Source organism: Hemitrygon akajei, chromosome 27 (assembly GCF_048418815.1).
Source record: "Hemitrygon akajei chromosome 27, sHemAka1.3, whole genome shotgun sequence".
In the NCBI taxonomy this organism is placed as follows: domain Eukaryota; kingdom Metazoa; phylum Chordata; class Chondrichthyes; order Myliobatiformes; family Dasyatidae; genus Hemitrygon; species Hemitrygon akajei.
Window position 1 is genome coordinate 2,057,721 of NC_133150.1, and position 22,704 is coordinate 2,080,424.

A 22,704-nucleotide genomic window follows, 5' to 3' on the forward strand; every position below is an offset into this window, starting at 1 on the left:
TTTCACCCTTAACCCATGATCTCTGGATGTAGTCCCACCCAATCTCAGTGGACAAAACCCAGCATCTAGCCCTCATAATTTAGTATACCTCTATCAAATCTCCCCTCAATCTTCTATGTTCCAATGAATACAGTCCTAACATAGTCAATCTTATAACTCAGGTCTTACAGACCCAGCAATATCCTTGTACATTTTCTTTGTGTTTTTTCAACTTATAAGTATCTTTCCAGTAGGTGGGTGACCAAAACTGCACACCATACTCCAAATTAGGCCTCACCAATGTCTTATACAACTTTAACATTACGTCCTATCTCCCATACTCAGTATTTTGATTTATGAAGGCCAATGTGCCAAAAGTTTTCTTTATGACCCTATCTACCTGTGATGCCATTTTAAATGAATTATGGATCTGTATTCCAAGTTGCCTTTGTTCTACTGCAGTTCTCAGTGTCCTGCTGTTCGCTGTGTAAGACCTATCCTAATTGGTCTTACTGAAGTGCAACATCTCACACTTGTCTGTATTAAATTCCATTGCCATTTTTCAGCTCACTTTACCAGCTGTAAGTCATGATAGCCTTCCTTGTTGTCCATTACACCTCCAATCTTGGTGACATCCGCAACAGGCCCTGCCCGATTCCTGCAGCACTCCACTAGTCATAGGCCTCCAGTCTGAGAGGCAACCATCTACTACGGCTCTCAGGTTTCTCCCACAAAGCAAATGTTTAATCCATTTTACTATCTCATCTTGAATACCTTCTTGACCAATCTCCGATCCGGTAACTTGTCAAATGCTTTACTAAAATCCATGTAGTCAACATCCACTGCTTTGCCTTCATTAACTGTCCTGGTAACTTCCTCAAAAAACTCTATATAAGATTGGTTAGACATAACCCACCATGCACAAAGCTATGCTGGCTATCCTTAATCTATCCATGTCTGTCTAAATACTCATAAATTCAGTTCCTCAGAAAGGAGGAAGTCATATCAAAAATGTACAGCAAAACACACTGTGTGTATAGTGAGGAGGTAATCAAAGACTTTCTTAGACTGAAATGATTACTACAAGGACATAATTTTAAGTTGATTGGAGGAGAGTATAGGGGAGATGTCAGAGGTAAGTCTATACAGAGAGTGAAACGCCCTGACAAGGGTGTAGAACCAAATACTTTAGGGACATTTAATAAACTCTTAGATGGGCACATGAATGATGGAGAAATGGAGGGCTATGCGGGAGGAAAAGGTTATATTGATCTTTGACTAGGTTAAAATGTCAGCACAGCATTGTGGGCCAGAGGGCCTGTACTGTGATATAGTGTTCTATGTGATGAGAAAAAGGAAGTGCTGAGGCTTGGGTACAGAAACAAAAGTCAAGACTATGACTTGAACATTGCAGAATTTAAAATATTGAGGAAAGATCATGCAGTAAAAATGATTGCTGTAGTTCAGTTGCTTCACAGCTCCAGTGCTTCAGGTTCATTTCTGAGCTGCAGTACTGTTGTGTGGAGTTTGCATGTTCTCCCTATGACTGGGAAGGTTTCTCCCAAATGCCAAAGATGCAGGTGTATTGAATTATTTATCTATTTATTTATCTATCTTATTTATTTATAGGTACAAAATGGCACAGGCCCTTCCAGCCCAACAAGCCACACCACGCAGCATCCCACCTATTTAACACTAGCCTAATCACAGGAAAATTTACAATAACCAATTAACCTCCAACCTGTATGTCTTTGGACTGTGTGAGGAAACTGGAACATCAGGAGGAAGCCCATGCAGTTTATGGTGAGAGTGTACAAACTCCTTACATGTGGCACCTGAATTGAACTTAGAACTCTGACACGCCGAGCTGTAATAGTGACTCGCTTACTGCTATGCTATCGTGGTGCCAATTATTTAATTGGTTGCTGTGAGTTTTTCCTGGTATAGGTGGGTGGTGAGAAATCAGGGTGGTGCTTCTGGGCACATGAAAGTAAATAGTTTGCAGGAATAGCTGTGTGATCAGGCAGAGACTACAGGACCAGAATCAGGTTTAATATCACTGGCAAATGTGAAAAATAGAAACAATGAATTACAATGCACATACACATACACACACATATGTGTGTATGTGTATGTATATATATATTAAATAAATAGAGCAAAAAAGACAGGGAAAATACTGAATTAGTGTTCATGGGTTCATTGTCTATTCAGAAATCTGATGGCAGAGGGGAAAAGGTGGTTCCTAATATGTTGAGTGTGTGTCTTCAGTCTCCCATACCTCCCACTTGATGGTAGCAGGATAAAGAAAAACTCCAAGGCATTCTATAAGTATGTGAAGGACAAGAGGATGAGCGGTGTGAGAGTGAAAACGTGCATGGAGCTGAAGGAGGTAGCGGAAGTACTTAATGAATACTTTGCTTTAGTATTCACCAGTGAAAAGGACCTTGGGGATGACTTATTGAAAAGATTGAGTGTACAGACATTAAGACAGAGGATGTACTGGAGCTTTTGAAAGATACTAAGTTAGATAAGCTAGATTGTGGAATGAGCTTCCAGTAGAAGTGGTAGAGGCAGGTTCGATATTGTCATTTAAAAAAAATTGGATAGGTATATGGACAGGAAAGGAATGGAGGGTTATGGGCTGAATGCAGGTCAGTGGGGCTAGGCGAGAGTAAGCATTCGGCACGGACTAGAAGGGCCGAGATGGCCTGTTTTCATGCTGTAATTGTTATATGGTTATATAAGGTGCCGGGACTGGACAACATAAACCCCAGGCTGCTGTGAAAAGCAAGGGAGGACACTGCTGAGCCTCTGGCAATGATCTTTGTATCAACAATAGGTATGGGAGAAGTACCAGAGGATTGGAAGGTTGTAAACATTGTTACCTTGTTCAAGAAAGGGAGTAGAGATAATCCAGGAAGTTATAGACCAGTGAGTCTTAATTCAGTGGTGGGCAAGTTGTTGGAGAAGATCCTGAGAGGCAAGATTTATCAGCATTTGGAAAGACTTAATCTGATTATGGCTTTCTCAAGGGCAGGTCATGCCTTACGAACCTGATTGAATTCTTTGAGAGTGTAACAAAATACATTGATGAAGCTAGAGCAGTGGATATAGTGTCTATGGATTTCAGTAAGGTTCCCCATGTGAGGCTCATTCAGGAAGTAATGAGGCATGGGATCAAAAGAGATGAGTTATGAGCACTATCTTCAAAATGCTCTCCGACTGAGAGATCTGACATCTGACCAGGTTGATTTCCCAATACCAAATCAAGTACAGCCTCTCCTCTAGTTGGCTTATCTACATATTCTGTCAGGAAACCTTCCTGAATACACTTAACAAACTCCATCCCATCTAAACCCCTTGATCTAAGGAGCTGCTAGTCAATATTAGGAAAGTTAAAATCATCCACCACAACAACCCTATTATTATTGCAGCTCACATTATGGAGATGGCAATGAAAATTAAATTGCAGGAATGTGAATTGGGTGGGCACAGCACTAGAATAAGAGAATGCATTTAAAATAGAAATAGAAAATTGAATAAGATGAGATCGCTACTCTTGATTGTCTACTTCATTTACTGGTTTGTAATAGTGACTGAAATGTATCAAGTACAGCTGATGTCAACATAAAAACCACAGGCACTACCTGGTCACAGGACATTTCAACATAGGTTTCCCGACCTGAGGAGACCAGCGACACCCAGGTTGGTGAATTCGGAGACCAAGATCTGTATAGGTGGGAGAAACGAAGGCAGGTGAACCTGTAGGTCTCTGGGATCAGAAGTCTGTACAAGTCCAGAAGTTGAGGCCCAAAGCAGTCCTTGGTCAAGAGGTTGTGTCGGTCAGGGCCCAAAGGGCAAACCCTTGATTGGCAAGCCCAGGAGTTGACACCCAAAGCTCAAACCAATGATTGGCAAGTTCAGAGGTCAGTGAATTCTGAGGGGGGGGGGGGGCAACGCCAAAAGTTGACATCCAGAACTTGGCAAATCTGGAGATAAGAACCCGGAAAGGTGAAAGACTGAAGTCAACAAGTCTGGAGGTAGCAGCCCGAAGGTCAAGTCTGCCCCATATTTTGTTTGCCATAAGCTTGCCTATGCCAATTGCGCCTGATAAATATACTCAGTTGCCACCTCTTTTTGGTTCACCTGTACACCTGCTCATTAATGCAATTATCTATCAGCCAGTCATTTGGGAGCAACTCAATACATAAATGCATGCAGACGTGGTCAAGAGGTTCATTTGTTGTATAGACCAAGCATTAGAATGGGAAAGAAGTGACTCTGACCGTGGAATGTCAGAGGGGGTGCCAGACGGGGTGGTTTGAGTATCTCAGAAACTGCTGATCTCCTGGGATTTTCATGCAAAACTCAAGAGTTTTCAGAGGATGGTGCGATAAACAAAAGTAAAATCCAGTGAGCGGCAATTCTGTGGGTGAAAACGTCTTAGAGAGGTCAGAGTAGAATGGCCAGACTGATTCAGGCTGATAGGAAGACAATAGATAACCATGCTTTACAAAAGTGTGCAGAAGAACATCTCTGACATGTTGAACCTTGTAGTGGATGTGCTACAGCAGTAGAAGAATATGAACGTACACTCAATGGGCATTTTATTAGGTACAGGAGGTACTTCATAAAGTGGCTACTGAGTTTATTATTCACTGTTCAGCCTTTACATTGCTAACTAGCTGTCAATATTGAGGAGCAGTATCAAGGGTTAGGGAGTTGAAATGAGCAGAGTGGAAGCGATCTAAGGAAAATATGTGTTGTGCAAAGGCTATAGTTCACATAACAGCACCGAGGAATTGCCCATGTGTATATATGGGGTGCCATTGTAGCATAGCAGTTAGTGTGATGCTATTATGGCTTGGGGCATCAGAGTTCCATACTGGCATCCTCTGTAAGGAGTGTGTGCATCCTCCGCTTAGAATGCATGGGTTTCCCCCCACAGTCCAAAGATGTGGCGTTTTGTAGGTTAGTTGGTCATTGTAAAATGACCTGTGATTAGATAAGGGTTAAATCGGGGTATGCTGGTGGCTTAGTTTGAAGGGCCTATTCTCCACTGTATTGCTAAATTAAAAATAAATAAATATTCAGTGCAGATAGACCTGAACATTGAGATTTGAGGGGATTTTAAATTTCATCTTATCAATCCTGGCTTATTATTGAGGAAATATTGATGTTGATGGGGTGGTGGTAGAGACAGATACAGTACATTAGGGAGCAAACACAAGGAAATCTGCAGATGCTGGAAATTCAAACAACAACACACACAAAAAATGTTGGTGGAACACAGCAGGCCAGGCAGCATCTATAGGGAGAAGCGCTGTCGACGCGAGACCCTTCATCCTGACAAAGTGTGTGGACACTGGATTATAGAAAAATGGAGGGGCTAAATTGATCATGGAGTAGGTTAAAAGGTTGGCATAACATCATGGGCCAAAGAGCCATACATTATTGTGCTGTAATGTATGTTCTATGTTAAGCATTGTAGTCAGGAGGAATCACTTTTTTTTTTCCTATGGTGTTATGTGTCACAGACTGCTCAGGAAGGTCGTTACTTTAGGGGGATCTTTATATCTGCTGCTGAAACTGCCTTCTTTAATTAGCTGGGAGATGGAGCTGTTGATGTTGAGCAAGATCTTCCTCATTAGTTGTAGCCTTCTTCCTCCAGCTCATCTCCCAGTTCAGCGTCATGGTGTTCAGGATTAGAGTTTCCTTGCTTCTCAAACCCTGGCAGTATTGGTAAGGCTGTGCAGAGACCAATAGACAATTATGTGAAGTCTCTCCATCCACCGACCTATCATCTATCAGTGTAGTGGTTAGTGCAATCAATTTACAGCACCAGTGATTACTGATCAATTACTGCCCCGCCAATAAGGAGTTTGTATGCTCTCCATGTGAGTTTCCTCCAGGTGTTCGTTTCCTCACACATTCCAAAATCACATGGGTTAGAGTTAGAGTTAATAAGTAGTGGACATTCTGTGTTGGCGCCGTAAGTGTGGTGACACTTGTGGGCTGACTCAAATGATGTATTTCACTATATGTTTCAGTGTACATATGACAAATGAAGCCAATCTGTATATATGTATTTTCTCTCTATCATGGTGCACAATTTCAACCTACAGCGTTATCTTACACCTCGTGCAAATGCTGCTTGACCTGAGAGTTCTTTGAGCATCCTGATTTTTTTCCCCCAGGTCCCAGTGTCCACAGTCTCTTTTGCCTTGAAGTATCTCCACTAATTGTTTCCCACTGATGTAGACAACAAAATCAAAATCTCTGGAATTTCTCATTATGATCCGGGTCCTTGAGTGTCTCTTGTGTCTGCCCCTGCTTTAATTGAGATTGCACTCCGAGTGAGGACTTTTATCTTGCTCTGTTTTTAAGGTTATAGGAATGATTTTGCGGACAGCATGGGGAGTTAGGGGCTAGCTTAGGGTCTGGGGATAGAGATGAGGGAGAATGAAAATCCTGTGTTGGAATGCTCTGTGGTCAAAGGTCGGTGATTCTGGAGGTTGGGTCACTCACTGAGGAGACCATTGATCCCCAGGTCAGCGAATCCCAGTTGGAGGTCATAAGGGCAGTAGTCATAAGAGCTATTGACCTCCCTCAATTCCACCCAGGTCACAAGATCAGAAATCTGGAAGTTTGGAAGTCAAGAGCCAAATTGCACCATTGTCAAAGATAAGCAATTGTGGAGGTGGGATCAGTCAGGGCTTGAAAGTCAAACCCATGATTGGCAATTCCTGACCTGTGATTGGCACACCCTGGGGTCAATACCAAGAGATCAGCGAAGTCCAGAGGGCAAAGATATAGGTCATAGTCCAGTAGTCCAAAGGTAGAAAGCTGGTAAGGTAAGTACGGAGGTAGAGGCCCAAAGGACAAGTCTTGGTCTGTGACTATAGGTTGGAGGTCTAATGTCTGAGAGCCCAGGGCTAAGGACTAGATGCCCAGTGTCGGTGAGGGGTAGGTGGGTGGGAGGGTAGGAAAAGAGGCTTATTTTGCTTTTATTTCTGTTATGATTTATAATAAAGAAATACATTAGAAATTATGAAAAGTATATACAACAAAGATTAACAAAATACAATATGTAAAAGAAGACAAATTGTGCAATTAATTAAAAAGTAGATAAATAATATTGAGTTGAATTGTATGGTCCTTGAAGGTGAGTCTATAGGTTGTGAAATCAGTTCAGAGTTGCAGTGAGTGAAGCTACCCACACTGGTTCAAGAGACTGATGGTTGAAGGATAATAACTTCTTCAACCTGGTGGTGTGGGACCCAAGGCTCCTGTACCTCTTCCTGCAGCAGTAAGAAGAGAGGATGGCCTGGATAGTGGGGGTCCTTGATGATGGAACTTGCTTTCTTGTGGCAGCACTCTTTGTAGATTTGTTCAATGATGGGGAAGGCTTTTCCTGTGATCGACCAGGCTGTATCGATTCTTTTTGTAGCCTTTTGCATTCCTGGTCATAGGTATTTCCATACTAGTCCATGATGCAAGCAGTCAAGATAAGTCATACATCGTAAGACATAGGAGTAGAATTATCTCATCGAAACTGCTCCACCATGCATGGATGATCCCAGATCTCTCTCAACCCCATACACCTGCCTTCTCACCATATCCTTTGATGCCCAGACCAATCGGGAAACTATCAACTTCCGCCTTAAATATACACACAGATTTGACCCCCACTGCAGTCTGTGGCAGCGCATTCCACAGATTCACTACTCTGGCTAAAATAATTCCTCCTTACCTCAGTTCTGAAAGGTTGCCCTCTAGTTCCGGATATCTATATCATATGAAACATCCTCTCCACATCCACCGTATCTAGTCCTTTCAACATTCGGTAGGTTTCAATGAGATCCCCCGCATTCTAAGTTTCAGTGAGTACAGGCCCAGTGCTGCCAAACGCTCCTCATATGTTAACCTCTTCATTCCCAGAATCATTCTCATGAACATCCTCTGGACTGTCTCCAATGACAACACATTCTTTTTGAGATATGAGGCCCAAAACTGTTGACAGTACTCCAAGTGTTGCCTGATTAATGTTTTATAAAGGCTCAGCATTATCACCTTGCTTTTATATTCTGTTCCCCTTGAAATAAATGCCAACATTGCATTTTCCGTATTTACCACTGAATCAACCTGTAAATTAACTTTCAGGGAGAATTGCATGAGGACACGCAGTCCCTTTGCACCTCTGGTGTTTGAATTTTCTCTCCATTTAGATAATAGTCTACGCTATTGTTGCTTTTACCAAAATGCATTATCAGGCATTTCCCAACACTGTATTCCATCTGACACTTTTTTGCCCTTTCTTCCAATTTGTTCTGCTACAATCACATTGCTTACTCAGCACTACCTACCTCTTCCCTTATCTTTGTATCATCTGCAAACTTTTACCAAAAATCCACCAATTCCATTATCTAAATCATTGACAGACAATGTGAAAAGTAGCGGTCCCAATACTGACACTGAGGAACACCACTAGTCACTGGGAGCCAACCAGTAAAAGCCCCTTTTATTCCCACTCGCTGACTCCTGCCTGTCAGCCATTCCTCTATCCATGCCAATATATATCCTGTAATCCCATAAGATTTTATCTTGTTAAGTAACCTCATCTGTGGCACCTTATCAAATGCCTTCTGAAAATCCAAATAAATTACATCCATTGCCTCTCCTTTGTCCACCCTGCTTGTTACTTCCTCGAAGAACTCTTAACAGATTTGTCAGGCAAGATTTCCCTTCACAGAAACCATGCTGACTTAGTCTCCAAGTACCCCAAAACCTCATCCTTAATAATAGCCTCCAACACTTTCCCAACCACTCAGGTTAGGCTAACTGGCCTATATTTTCCTTTTTTTTGCCTTCCTCCCTTTTTATGGTAGAGTGACATTTGCAATCTTCCAGTCCTCCAGGACCATACCAGAATCAAGCAATTCTTGAAAGATCATAACCAATGCATACGTTATCTCTTCAGGAATCACTTTTAGGACTCTGGGATGTAGTCCATGTGGTCCGGGTGACTTATCCGTCTGAAGACCTTTGGTTTGCTCAGCACTTTATCTTTTGTAATGTCAATGGCACTCATTCGTGCTCCCTGACACTCATGGACCTCTGGCACACTGCTAGTATCTTCCACAGTGAAGATTGATGTAAAGTACTGATTAATTCTATCTGTAACTTCTTTGTCCCCCATTACTACCTTACCAGCATCATTTTCCAGTGGTCTAATATCTACTCTCACCTACTTTTTTTTTAACTGAAAATACTTATGGTATCCTACTTTATATTATTGGCTAGTTTGCCTTCATATTTAATCTTTTCCCTTTTAGCTTTTTTAGTTGCCTTTTGTTGGATTTTAAAAGCTTTCCAATCATCCAGCATCCCACTTCTGTTACCTTATATGCCCTCTCCTTGGCTTTTATGCAGTGCTTAACTTCCTGTGTCAACCATAGTTGCCTACTCCTGTTATTTAAGAACTTCATTTGTGGGACTTTTGAAGAAGTTTGCAAACATTTTAGATGACATAGGGTCATAGAAAAGTACAACATAGGCCCTTTGGCCCATCCAGTCTGTGCCGAACCATTTTAACTGCCTAGTCCCATAGACCTGCACCCAGACCATAGCCATCCATACCACTGGCATCCATGTACCAATCCAAACTTCTCTTAAACATTGAAAATGAGCTTACATGTACAGCTTACGCTGGCAGGTCAGTACACATTCTCAACCCTCTGAGTGAAGAAGTTTCCCCTCATGTTCCGCTTAAATATTGCACTTTTCACCCATCACCCAGGACCCTAGTTGTAGGCCAACCTAACCTCAGAGGAAAAAGCCTGCTTCCATTTACTCTATCTGAACCCCTCATAATTTTGTATACCTCTATCAAATCTCCCCTCAATCTTTTACATTCCAAACCATTAAGTCCTAACCTATTCAGTCTTTCCTTATAACTCAGGTCCTCCAGTCCATAGAACCATAGAACATTACAGCACAGAAACAGGCCTTTTGGCCCTTCTTGGCTGTGCTGAACCATTTTTCTGCCTCGTCCCACTGACCTGCACTAGGGCCATATCCCTCCAAACCCCTCTCACCCATATACCTGTCCAAGTTTTTCTTAAATGTCAAAAGTGAGCCCACATTCACCACTTCAGCTGGCAGCTCATTCCACTCTCCCACCACTCTCTGCGTGAAGAAGTCCCCCCTAATGTTCCCTCTTCACCCTTAACCCATGACCTCTTGTTCTTTTTCTCCCCTGGCCTCAGTGGAAAAGACCCGGTAACATCCAACCTTATTTACATCTTTCCTGTAGGTAGGTGACCAAAACTGCATACAGTACTCCAAATTAGGCCTCACCAATGCCTTATACAACTTCAACATAACATCCCATTTCCTGTGCTTAATTACACAGACAAAATGCTGGAGGAACTCAGCAGGTCAGGCAGTATCTATGGAAAAGAGTACAGTTGATGTTTTGTACTGAGACACTTCAGCAAGACTGTAATGCAGGACCTTATGCAATAGTTCGATTTATAAAGGCCAATGTGCCAAAAGCTATCTTTAGGACCCTATCTACCTGTGACAACACCTTCGAAGAATTATGGACTAGTATTCCCAGATTCCTTTGTTCTACCACACTCCTCAATGCCCTACCATTCACTGTGTAAGACCTACCCTGGTTGGTCCTATTGCAGTACAGCAACTTAGAACATAGAACATATAGAATAGTACAGCGCAGTACAGGCCCTTCGGCCCACAATGTTGTGCCAACCCTTAAACCCGCTTCCCATATATCCCCCCACCTTAAATTCCTAAATATACCTGTCTAGTAGTCTCTTAACTTTCACTAGTGTATCTGCCTCCACCACAGACTCAGGCAGTGCATTCCACGCACCAACCACTCTGAATAAAAAATCTCCCTCTAATATCCCCCTTGAAATTCCCGCCCCTTACCTTAAAGCCATGTCCTCTTATATTGAGCACTGGCGCTCTGGAGAAGAGGCATTGGCTGTCCACTTATCTATTCCTCTTAATATCTTGTCTCTTCTCATCCTCCTTCTCTCCAAAGAGTAAAGCCCTAGCTCCCTTAATCTCTGATCATAATGCATACTCTCCAAACCAGGCAGCATCCTGGTAAATCTCCTCTGTATCTTTCCAATGCTTCCACATCCTTCCTATAGTGAGGTGACCAGAACTGGACACAGTACTCCAAGTGTGGCCTAACTAGAGTTTTATAGAGCTGCATCATTACCTCGCGACTCTTAAACTCTATCCCTCGACTTATGAAAGCTAACACCCCATAAGCTTTCTTAACTACCCTATCTACCTGTGAGGCAACTTTCAGGGATCTGTGGACATGTCCCCCCAGATCCCTCTGCTCCTCCACACTACCAAGTATCCTGCCATTTACCTTGTACTCTGCCTTGGAATTTGTCCTTCCAAAGTGTGCCACCTCACACTTCTCCGAGTTGAACTCCATCTGCCACTTCTCAGCCCACTTCTGCATCCTATCAATGTCTCTCTGCAATCTTCAACAATCCTCTACACTGTCCACAACACCACCATCCTTTTTGTCATCTGCAAAATTGCTCACCCACCCTTCTACCTGCACATCCAGGTCGTTAATAAAAATCACAAAAAGTAAAGGTCCCAGAACCAATCCTTGTGGGACACCACTAGTCACAACCCTCCAATCTGAATGTACTCCCTCCACCACAACCCTCTGCTTTCTGCAGGCAAGCCAATCCTGAATCCACCTGGCCAAACTTCCCAAGATCCCATGCCTTCTGAGTTTCTGAATAATCCTATCGTGTGGAACCTTATCAAATGCTTTACTAAAATCCATGTAGATCACATCCACTGCACTACCTTCATCTGGTCACCTCCTCAAAGAACTCGATCAGGCTTGCTAGACACGATCTGCCTTTCACAAAGCTATGCTAACTGTCCCTGATCAGACCATGATTCTCTAAATGCCCATAGATCCTATCTGTAAGAACCTTTTGCAACAGCTTTCTCACCACAGATGTAAGGCTCACTGGTCTATAATTACCCGGACTATCCCTACTACCTTTTTTGAACAAGGGGACAAAATTCGCGTCCCTCCAATCCTCCGGTACTATTCCCGTGGACAACGAAGACATAAAGATCCTAGCCAGAGGCTCAGCAATCTCTTCCCTCGCCTCGTGGAGCAGCCTGGGGAATATTCCGTTAGGCCCCGGGGACTTATCCATCCTAATGTATTTTAACAACTCCAACACCTCCTCTCCTTTAATATCAACATGCTCCAGAACTTAAACCTCACTCATATTGTCCTCACTGTCATCAAGTTCCCTCTCATTGGTGAATACTGAAGAGAAGTATTCATTGAGGACCTCGCTCACTTCTACAGCCTCCAGGTACATCTTCCCACTTTTATCTCTAATCGGTCCTACCTTCACTCCTGTCGTCCTTTTGTTCTTCACATAATTGAAGAATGCCTTGGGGTTTTCCTTTACCCTAATCACCAAGGCCTTCTCATGCCCCCTTCTTGCTCTCCTCAGCCCCTTATTAAGCTCCTTTCTTGCTACCCTGTATTACTCAATAGCCCTATCTGATCCTTGCTTCCTAAACCTCACGTATGCTGCCTTCTTCCATCTGTCTAGATTCTCCACGTCACTTGTAGAAACATCAAAAATAGGTGCAGGAGTAGGCCATTTGGCCCTTCAAGCCTGCACCGCCATTCAGTATGATCATGGCTGATCATCCAACTCAGAACCCTGTACCTGCTTTCTCTCCATACCCCCTGAGCCCTTTAGCCACAAGGGCCATATCTAACTTCCTCTTAAATATAGCCAATGAACCGGCCTCAACTGTTTCCTGGAGCAGAGAATTCCACAGATTCACCACTCTCTGTGTGAAGAAGTTTTTCCTCATCTCGGATCTAAAAGGCTTCCCCTTTATCCTTAAACTGTGACCCCTCATTCTGGACTTCCCCAACATCGGAAACTATCTTCCTGCATCTAGCCTGTCCAATCCCTTTAGAATTTTTTACATTTCAATAAGATCCCCCCTCAATCTTCTAAATTTCAGTGAGTATAAGCCTAGTCGATCCAGTCTTTCTTCATATGAAAGTCCTGCCATCCCAGGAATCAATCTGGTGAATCAATCTTGTCACCCATGGTTCCTTCACCTTACCATTCTTTTTCTTCCTCACCGGGACAAATTTATCCCTAATATCTTGCAAGAGATCCCTAAACATCGACCACATGTCCATAGTACATATCCATGCAGAAACATCATCCCAATTCACACCTGCAAGTTCTAGCCTTATAGCCTCATGATTTGCCCTTCCCTTATTAAAAACTGTGCTGTCCTCTCTGATTCTATCCTTTTCCATGATAATGCTAAAGGTCAGGGAGCGGTGGTCACTGTCCCCCAGATGAGAGATCTGTGACCTGACCCAGTTCGTTACTTAATACTAGATCTAGTATGGCATTCCCCCTAGTTGGCCTGTCAACATACTGTGACAGGAATCTGTCCTGGACACACTTAACAAATTCTGCCCCATCTAAACCATTGGAACTAATTAGGTGCCAATCAATATTAGGGAAGTTAAAGTCACCTAAGATAACAACCCTGTTATTTTTGCGCCTTTCCAAAATCTGCCTCCCAATCCGCTCCTCGGTATCTCTGCTGCTACCAGGGGGCCTATAGAATACTCCCAATAGAGAAACTGCTCCCTTCCTGTTCCTGACTTCCACCCATACTGACTCAAAAGAGGATCCTGCTACATTACCCACCCTTTCTGTAGCTGTAATAGTATCCCTGACCAGTAATGCCACCTTCCTCCCCTTGCCCCCCATCCCTTTTAAAACACTGAAATCCAGGAATATTGAGAACCCATTCCTGCCCTGGTGCCAGCCAAGTCTCTGGCTGGCCACTACATCATAATTCCATGTATATATCCAAGCTCTCAGTTCATAACCTTTGTTCCTGATGCTTCTTGCATTGAAGTACATGCACTTTAGCTCCTCTACTTTACAACCTTTACACCCTTTATTCTCCGTCTCTTTCCTCAAAGCCTCTTTATATATTTCCTCCCACTTCCTCCAAACCAAAGGTGTAGCCATGGGCACCCACATGGGTCCCAGTTATGCCTGCCAAGTCCATGTTCCAAGCCTATACAGGTATCCGTCCCCCTCTTATCCTTCGTTACATCGACGACTGCATTGGCGCTACCTCCTGCACGCATGATGAACTCGTTGACTTCATTAACTTTGCCTCCAACTTTCACCCTGCCCTCAGATTAACCTGGTCCATTTCTGACACCTCCCTCCCCTTTCTTGATCTTTCTGTCTCCATCTCTGGAGATGGCTTATCTACTGATATCTACTATAAGCCTACAGACTCTCACAGCTACCTGGACTATTCCTCTTCTCACTCTGTCTCTTGAAAAAATGCTATCCCCTTCTCGCAATTCCTCCGTCTCCGCGGCATCTGGTCTCAGGATGAGGCTTTTCATTTCAGGACGAATGAGATGTCTTCCTTTTTTAAACAAAGGGGCTTCCCTTCTTCCACCATCAACTCTGCTCTCAAACACATCTCTCCCATTTCCCTCACATTTGCCCTCACCCCATCTGCCTACCACCCCACTCGGGGTAGGGTTCCCCTTGTCCTCACCAACCACCCTACCAGCCTCCACGTCCAACGTATAATTCTCTGTAACTTCCGCCACCTTCAACGGGATCCCACTACCAAGCACATCTTTCCCTCCCCCACCTTTCTGCTTTCCGCAGGGATCGCTCCCTACGCGACTCCCTTGTCCATTCGTCTCCCCCATCCCTTCCCACCGATCTCCCTCCTAGCACTTACCCTTGTAAGCGGAACAAGTGCTACATCTGCCCTTACACTTCTTCCCTCACCACCATTCAGAGCCCCAGACAGTCCTTCCAGGTGAGGCAACACTTCACCTGTGAGTCAGCTGGTGTGGTATACTGCATCCAGTGCTCCCGGTGTGGCCTTTTATATATTGGTGAGACCTGACGCAGATTGGGAGACCATTTTGCTGAACACCTACGCTCTGTCCGCCAGAGAAAGCAGGATCTCCCAGTGGCCACACATTTTAATTCCACATCCCGTTCCCATTCTGATATGTCTAACCATGGCCTCGTCCACTGTCAAGATGAAGCCACACTCATGTTGGAGGAACACCTTGTATACTGGCTGGGTAGCCTGCAACCTGATGGCATGAACATTGATTTCTCTAACTTCTGTTAATGCCCCTCCTCCCTTCTTACTCCATCCCTGATATATTTAGTTTCCCCCTCCTTTTTTTTCTCTCTTTCTGCCCATCACTCTGCCTGTTCTCCATCTCCCCTCTGGTGCTCCCCTCCCCCTTTCTTTCTCCCTAGGCCTCCCATCCCATGATCCTTTCCCTTCTCCAGCTCTGTATTCCTTTTGCCAATCACCTCTCCGGCTCTCAGCTCCACCGCACCCCCTCCGGTCTTCTCCCATCATTTCGCATTTTCCCCTCCCCCTCCTACTTTCAAATCTCTTACTATCTTTCCTTTCAGTTAGTCCTGACGAAGGGTCTCAGCCCGAAATGGCGACAGTGCTACTCCCTATAGATGCTGCCTGGCCTGCTGCATTCCACCAGCATTTTGTGTGTGTTGCTTGAATTTCCAGCATCTGCAGATTTCCTCGTGTTTGCTTTATATGTTAGATCTGGCTTTACTCCATGCACTATACTTGTAGTTCTCATATGACCTTTATCCTCCTCCACCTCACTATCTACTCTAATACTCTGGTTCCCCTCCCCCTGCAAATCTAGTTTAAACCCCCCCCCCCCCCCCCCCCCCCCGGAGCAGCACTTGCAAACCTTCCCACAAGGATATTAATCCCCCTCCAGTTCAGGTGCAACCCATCCCATCAGAACAAGTCCCACCTTCCCTGGAACAAGGCCCAGTTGTCCAGAAACATGAAGTCCTCCCTCCTGCACCAACTCCTTAGCCACGTATTTAGCTGCATTATCTTCCTATTTCTAGCCTCACTAGCACGTGGCATGGGTAGCAATCCTGAGATTGCAACCCTGGAGGTCCTGTCCTTCAACTTTGCACCTAACTCCCTAAATTCTCTTTGTAGGACCTCCTCCTCCTTCTTGTCCCTACATGGACCACTACATCTGGCCTCCCTCTCTCTTGAGAATACCGAGAACTCGATCTGAGATATCACAGACCCTGGCACTAGGGAGGCAACAGACCATCCGGGATTCTTGATCTCTCTCACAGAACCTCTTATCTGTCCCCCTAACTATCGAATACCCTATCACTACTGCTCTCCTCTTTGAATCCAAACTCAGGTTGGAGGAACAACACCTTATATACCGGCTGGGTAACCTCCAACCTGATGACATGAACATTGACTTGACTAACTTCCGTTAATGCCCCCCCTCCCCTTCTTACCCCATCCCTGACATATTTAGTTGGTTTTTTTTCTCTCTCTCTGCCCATCACTCTGCCTGTTCTCCATCTCCCTCTGGTGCTTCTCCCCTCCCCCTTTCTTTCTCCCGAGGCCTCCCGTCCCATGATCCTTCCCCTTCTCCAGCTCTGTATCACTTTCGCCAATCACCTTTCCGGCTCTTAGCTTCATCCCACCCCTTCCGGTCTTCTATCATTTCACAATTCCCCCTCCCCCCACTACTTTCAAATCTCTTACTATCTTTCCTTTCAGTTAGTCCTGACGAAGGGTCTCGGCCCAAAACGTCGACAGTGCTTCTCCTTATAGAGGCTGCCTGGCCTGCTGTGTTTCACCAGCATTTTGTGTGTGTTGCTCTCCTCTTTTCCCTCCTTCCCTTCTGAGCTGAGGGTCCAGTCTCAGTGCCAGAGATGCGACCACTGCAACTTGTCCCTGGTAGGCCGTCCCCACCAACAGTATCCAAAACGGTATACTTATTATTGATGGGAACAGCCACAGGGATGCTCTGCTCTTCCTGTCTATTCCCCTTCCCTCTCCTGACAGTCACCCAGCTACCTGTCTCCTGACTTTTAGGGGTGACTATCTCCCTGAAACTCCTGTCTATTTCTGCCTCTACCTCACGAATGATCAGAAGTTCATCCAGGTCCAGCTCCAGTTCTCCAACTCGGTTTGTCAGGAGCTGTAGCTGGATGCACCTTTTACAGGTGTAGTCATCAGGGACAATTGTGCTCGCTCTGACTTCCCACATACTAATACATGGCTTATAGCTCATGTGGTTCCATTGTTTAAAAAGGGTTCTAAGAGAAAACCTAGCAATTATCGGCCTGTGAGGTTGACGTCAGTGGTGGGTAAATTAATGGAAAGTATTCTTAGAGATGGTATATATAATTATCTGGATAGACAGGGTCTGATTAGGAACAGTCAACATGGATTTGTGCGTGGAAGGTCATGTTTGACAAATCTTAATGAATTTTTTGAAGAGGTTACTAGGAAAGTTGACGAGGGTAAAGCAGTGGATGTTGTCTATATGGACTTCAGTAAGGCCTTTGACAAGGTTCCACACGGAAGGTTAGTTTGGAAGGTTCAATCATTAGGTATTAATATTGAAGTAGTAAAATGGATTCAACAGTGGCTGGATGGGAGATGCCAGAGAGTAGTGGTGGATAACTGTTTGTCAGATTGGAGGCCGGTTACTAGTGGTGTGCCTCAGGGATCTATACTGGGTCCAGTGTTGTTTGTCATATACAGTACATTAATGATCTGGATGATGAGGTGGTAAATTGGATTAGTAAGTATGCAGATGATACTAACATATGTGGTGTTGTGGATAATGAAGTAGGTTTTCAAAGCTTGCAGAAAGATCTAGGCCAGTGAGAAGAGTGGGCTGAAAGATGGCAGATGGAGTTTAATGCTGATAAGTGTGAGGTGCTACATTTTGGTAGGACTAATCAAAATAGGTAAAAGATAGGGCATTGAGGAATGCAGTAGAACAGAGTGATCTAGGAATAATGGTGCATAGTTCCCTGAAGGTGGAATCTCATGTGGTGAAGAAAGCTTTTGGTATGCTGGCCTTTATAAATCAAAGCATTGAGTATAGGAGTTGGGATGTAATGTTAAAGTTGTACAAGGCATTGGTAAGGCCAAATTTGGAGTACTGTGTACAGTTCTGGTCACTGAATTATAGGAAAGATGTCAACAAAATAGAGTACAGAGGAGATTTACTAGAATGTTACCTGGGTTTCAGCATGTAAGTTACAGAGAAAGATTGAACAATTTAGGTCTTTATTCTTTGGAGCGTAGAAGGTTGGGGGGGGACTTGATAGAGGTATTTAAAATTATGAGGGGGATAGAGTTGACGTGGATAGGCTTTTTCCATTGAGAGTAGGGGAGATTCAAACAAGAGGACAAGAGTTGAGAGTTAGGGGGCAAAAGTTTAGGGGTAACATGAGAGGGAACTTCTTTACTCAGAGAGTGGTAGCTGTCTGGAACAAGCTTCCAGTAGAAGTGGTAGAGGCAGGTTCGATATTGTCATTTAAAAAACAAATTGGATAGGTTATATGGACAGGAAAGGAATGGAGGGTTATGGGCTGAATGCAGGTCCGTGGGGCTAGGTGAGAGTAAGCGTTCAGCACGGACTACAAGGGCCAAGATGGCCTGTTTCCGGGCTGTAATTTTTATATGGTTATACTGCAAACGGAGCACCCAACTGCCCTAACTGCTGCCTCCATTACCTACTTCTAAGTTAATTAGATTAATTAAAGGACCTTACCCGGCCTTACCTCACTGGGAGCAAGCCCGTCCTCAGCCTCTGCTCGCCAAAGCCTCTTGAGCCAAAGCCTTCCTACACTGTCTCCCACTACTCCATTGCCCACTCTGTTAATCTACTGGCTTTTTAAACACTTCCACTGATCTCACAGGTCAACCTTCATGCACTTGCACAGTCGTGCCCCGTTCAAATGCTTGTCTGCATTAAATTCCATCTGCCATTTTTCAGCCCATTTTTCTTGCTGATCCAGATCATGTTGATAGTCTTCCTTCCTTGCTGTCTACTATGCCCCTAATCTTGGTGTCATCTGCAAATTTGCACATCATCATCTAGAGCATTGATATACAGTAGATGACAAACAGGAACAGAACAATTCCGGTGGCATGCCACTAGTCACAGGCCTCTAGCCATCTATCAAATTATGAGGGGCATAGATAGAGTAAATGCTAGCAGGTTTTTTCCACTGAGGCTAGGTGGGACTACAACCAGAGATGATGGGTTAAGGGTGTAATGTGAAAAGTTTAAGTGGAACATGTAGAAAAACTTCTTCACTCAGAGGGTCATGTGAGTTTGGAACGAACTGCCAGCATAGTGGTACTTGCACTCTCAACTTTAATGTTTAAGAGAAGTTTGGATAGGTACATGAATGGTAGGGATATGGAGGGCTGTGGTCCAGGTATGGAGGTGCAGGTCGATGAGGGTAGACAGTTTAAATGGTTCAGCATGGACTTGGTAGGCCAAAGGACCAGTTTCTATGCTGTACTTTTCTATGACACTATGCCTGTCTTCTGCGACTTCTGTGTACTGATTAATGAAACTTTCCTGAACACATTTGACAAACTTCATCACATCTAGTCCTTTTACAGTATGGAGTCCCAGTCAATATGTGAAAAGTTAAAATCACCTAAATATTAACCTTCTGTTTCTTGCACTAGTGTGTGATCTCGGTACAGATTTGTTCCTCTAAGTCCCATGGACTGTTGGGTGAAATATAATACAGCCCCATTAACGTGGTCATGCCTTTTTATTCCTCAGTTCCATCAATAAACCCTCACTAGACAAGTTCTCCAATCTGTCCTGACTGAGCACTGCCGTGACATTTTCCCTGACTAGTAACGTCATCCCTCCCACTCAAACATCTAAAACAATGGAAACCCAGTATATTGAGTTGCCTGTACTGCCCCTCCTGCAACCAAGTCTCATGCCAGATCTACTCACACTTCTAAGAAAGTAGAAGCATTATTTGTGATGGCACTTAACTTGGTCCCAGCACAGATCCTCTGGAATGAGAACCATAAGATGTAGGCCAATGGCCTATCAAGGCTGATCCATTTACCCTCTCAGTTCTGATTTTCTGCCTTCTCCCCTATTTCTTCATGCCCTGACTAACCAAGAATCTATCAACCTCTGTCTTAAATGTACTCAGTGACTTGGCCTAAACAGCCACATGTGGCATTGAATTCCACAGATAACACTGAGGAATTGAAATTCCTGACCCTCTGCACCTCTGATCTCCTAATGAGGACTGTCTGATGGATCTCCAAATTCCTCCTCCTCTAGTCAATAATCTACTCTTCTGTTTTGCTGACATTGAGTGAGACGGATTAATGGTGGATTTAATGTTACTTCTAGAACTTGGAGGAGCTGGAGAAAAGCCACACTGAACAGCAGTCAGCCGTGCAGAGTGAGCTTCGCAAGGAGATGGCACTCTTTCAGAAACGAATTTTAATGGACACCGTAAGTTGCGTAATACTGATAGGAAAGTAAGCACATAGGTTATTGAGTACGCTATTATATAGTGCTGTCCTGCTAATTTTCACAGGCAGACTGAAATAGCATGGGTAGTTCTCTGTAGGCTTGTCCTCTGTGTTTTCACCCAGACTCAGTTCAGGCACTTTCCCACTCCAGGCACTTATCCAATTCTTCCCTGCAATTTAGCACAGTGTCTCTATTACTGACTTCATAACTGAAAGTAGCACTTTCTAAGTGTAAGTAGGCAATAGGATAATGAAGCTATAAACCTACTCATGATATTCTTGCTGGCTTATATTTGAAAGCATTAAGTAGATCTGTTACCATATGAAAAAGCCACACTATGTACATATAATGAAAAAGTCATACATATTACAATGAAGCTATAAACCACTTGTGATATTCCCTAAAGGTTAATTTGCAGGTCAGGTCTGTGGTGAGGAAGGCAAATGCAATGTTAGTATTCCTTTCAAGAGGACTAGAATATAAAAGCAAGGATATCATGTTGAAACTTTATAAAGCATTGGTGAGGCCTCACTTGGAGTATTGTGAGCAGTTTTAGGCTCCTTATCTTAGAGTGAATGTGCTGGAACTGGAGAGGGTTCAATGGAGATTCACAAATATTATTCCAGGGTTGAATAGCTTGTCATAAGAGAATTTGATGGCTCTGGGCCTTTATTCACTGGAATTCAGAAGAATGAAGGGTGACCTAATTGAAACCTATCCAGTGGTGAAAGACCTTGATAGACTTTCCTGTGGTGGGAGAGTCTCAGACCAAGGACACAGCCTCTGAATAGTGGGGGGTGTCCTTTTAAAACGGAGATGAGGATGAATTTCTTTAGCCAGAGAATAGTGAATCTGTGGAATTCATTGCCAGGGGTAGCTGTGGAGGCCAAGTCTTTATGTATATTTAAGGGAGAGGCTGATCGATTCTTGATTTGTTGGGGCATGAAAGGATACAAGGAGAAGGCAGGACATTGGGACTGAGGAAATGGCGGAGCACTCAGTGGGCCAAATGACCTAATTCTGTTCCTGTATCTTATAGACTTGTAGTCTAACACAGAGAATAAAGCTCTGTGCCCAGGTTCACTGGCATTCAATCATGGCTTTAGACCATCTGTAAATGACTAACATCCACAAATATCTAATAAAATACAGACCCATAAATATTTCTTTAAAATTGAAAACACGCAAAATGTGTGCACACAAGAGGGCACAGCCTCAGGATAGAGGGGCACCCTTTCAAAAGAGAGATGCAGAGAAATTTCTTTAGCCAAAGGGTGGTGAATTTGTGAAATTTGTTGAAATATGCAGCTGTGGAGGCCAGGTCGTTGGGTGTATTTAAGGCAGAGATCTATCGGTTCTTGACTGGACATGGCATCAAAGGTTACGGGGAGAAGGCCAGGAACTGGGGTTGAGAAGGAGAGAAAAAAAAAGAATCAGCTATGGCGAAGCAGACTGGATGAGCCAGATAGCCTAATTCCGCTCCTATGTATTATGGTCTAATGGTCTAAAATCAATTTACATCATTAATTTGAAGAAATGACATCTTCTAACTTGCTCTGACAACTAGTGTTTCCTTTTGACTGGAACTTGGAGTGCTATGCTTAACTCTTCAAAGGTCCAGGAATAGACTGTAAGGGAAGAAGGTACACAATTCTTCACAACAGTGGCACTTACATCACAATATACTCTCAGTGGCACTCTATTAGGTACAGGAGTGGAACCTGGTTAAGTCTTCTGCTGCTGTAAAATACTGACTTCATGGTTCAATATGTGTACAGTCGGCCCTCCTTATCCGTGGGGGATTGGTTCCGGGACCCAAACAGACAGACATTATTGATCCCGAGGGAAATTGGGTTTCGTTACAGCCGCGCCTGCCAAGAATAGTGTAGAAATATAGCAATATAAAACCATAAATAATTAAATAATAAGACGTTAATCATGCCAAGTGGAAATAAGTCCAGGACCAGCCTATTGGCTCAGGGTGTCTGACACTCTGAGGGAGAAGTTGTAAAGTTTGATGACCACAGGCAGGAATGACTTCCTATGATGCTCAGTGTTACATCTTGGTGGAATGAGTCTGGCTGAATGTACTCCTGTGCCTAACCAGTACATTATGGAGTGGATGGGAGTCATTGTCCAAGATGGCATGCAACTTGGACAGCATCCTCTTTTCAGACACCACCGTCAGAGAGTCCAGTTCCACCCCCACAACATCACTGGCCATACGAATGAGTTTGTTG

The 22,704-nt window shown here is 43.9% G+C and overlaps 1 protein-coding gene across 1 annotated transcript in view; it reads left to right on the top strand.

Moving 5' to 3' along the window:
• Positions 1–22,704, top strand: part of LOC140717083 (synaptonemal complex protein 3-like) — a 209,000-nt gene that overhangs the window by 184,454 nt on the left and 1,842 nt on the right. The window contains exon 8 of the mRNA XM_073030264.1: positions 20,339–20,443. Coding sequence (XP_072886365.1) covers positions 20,339–20,443 — 105 coding nt within the window. The remainder of the gene's footprint in view (positions 1–20,338; positions 20,444–22,704) is intronic.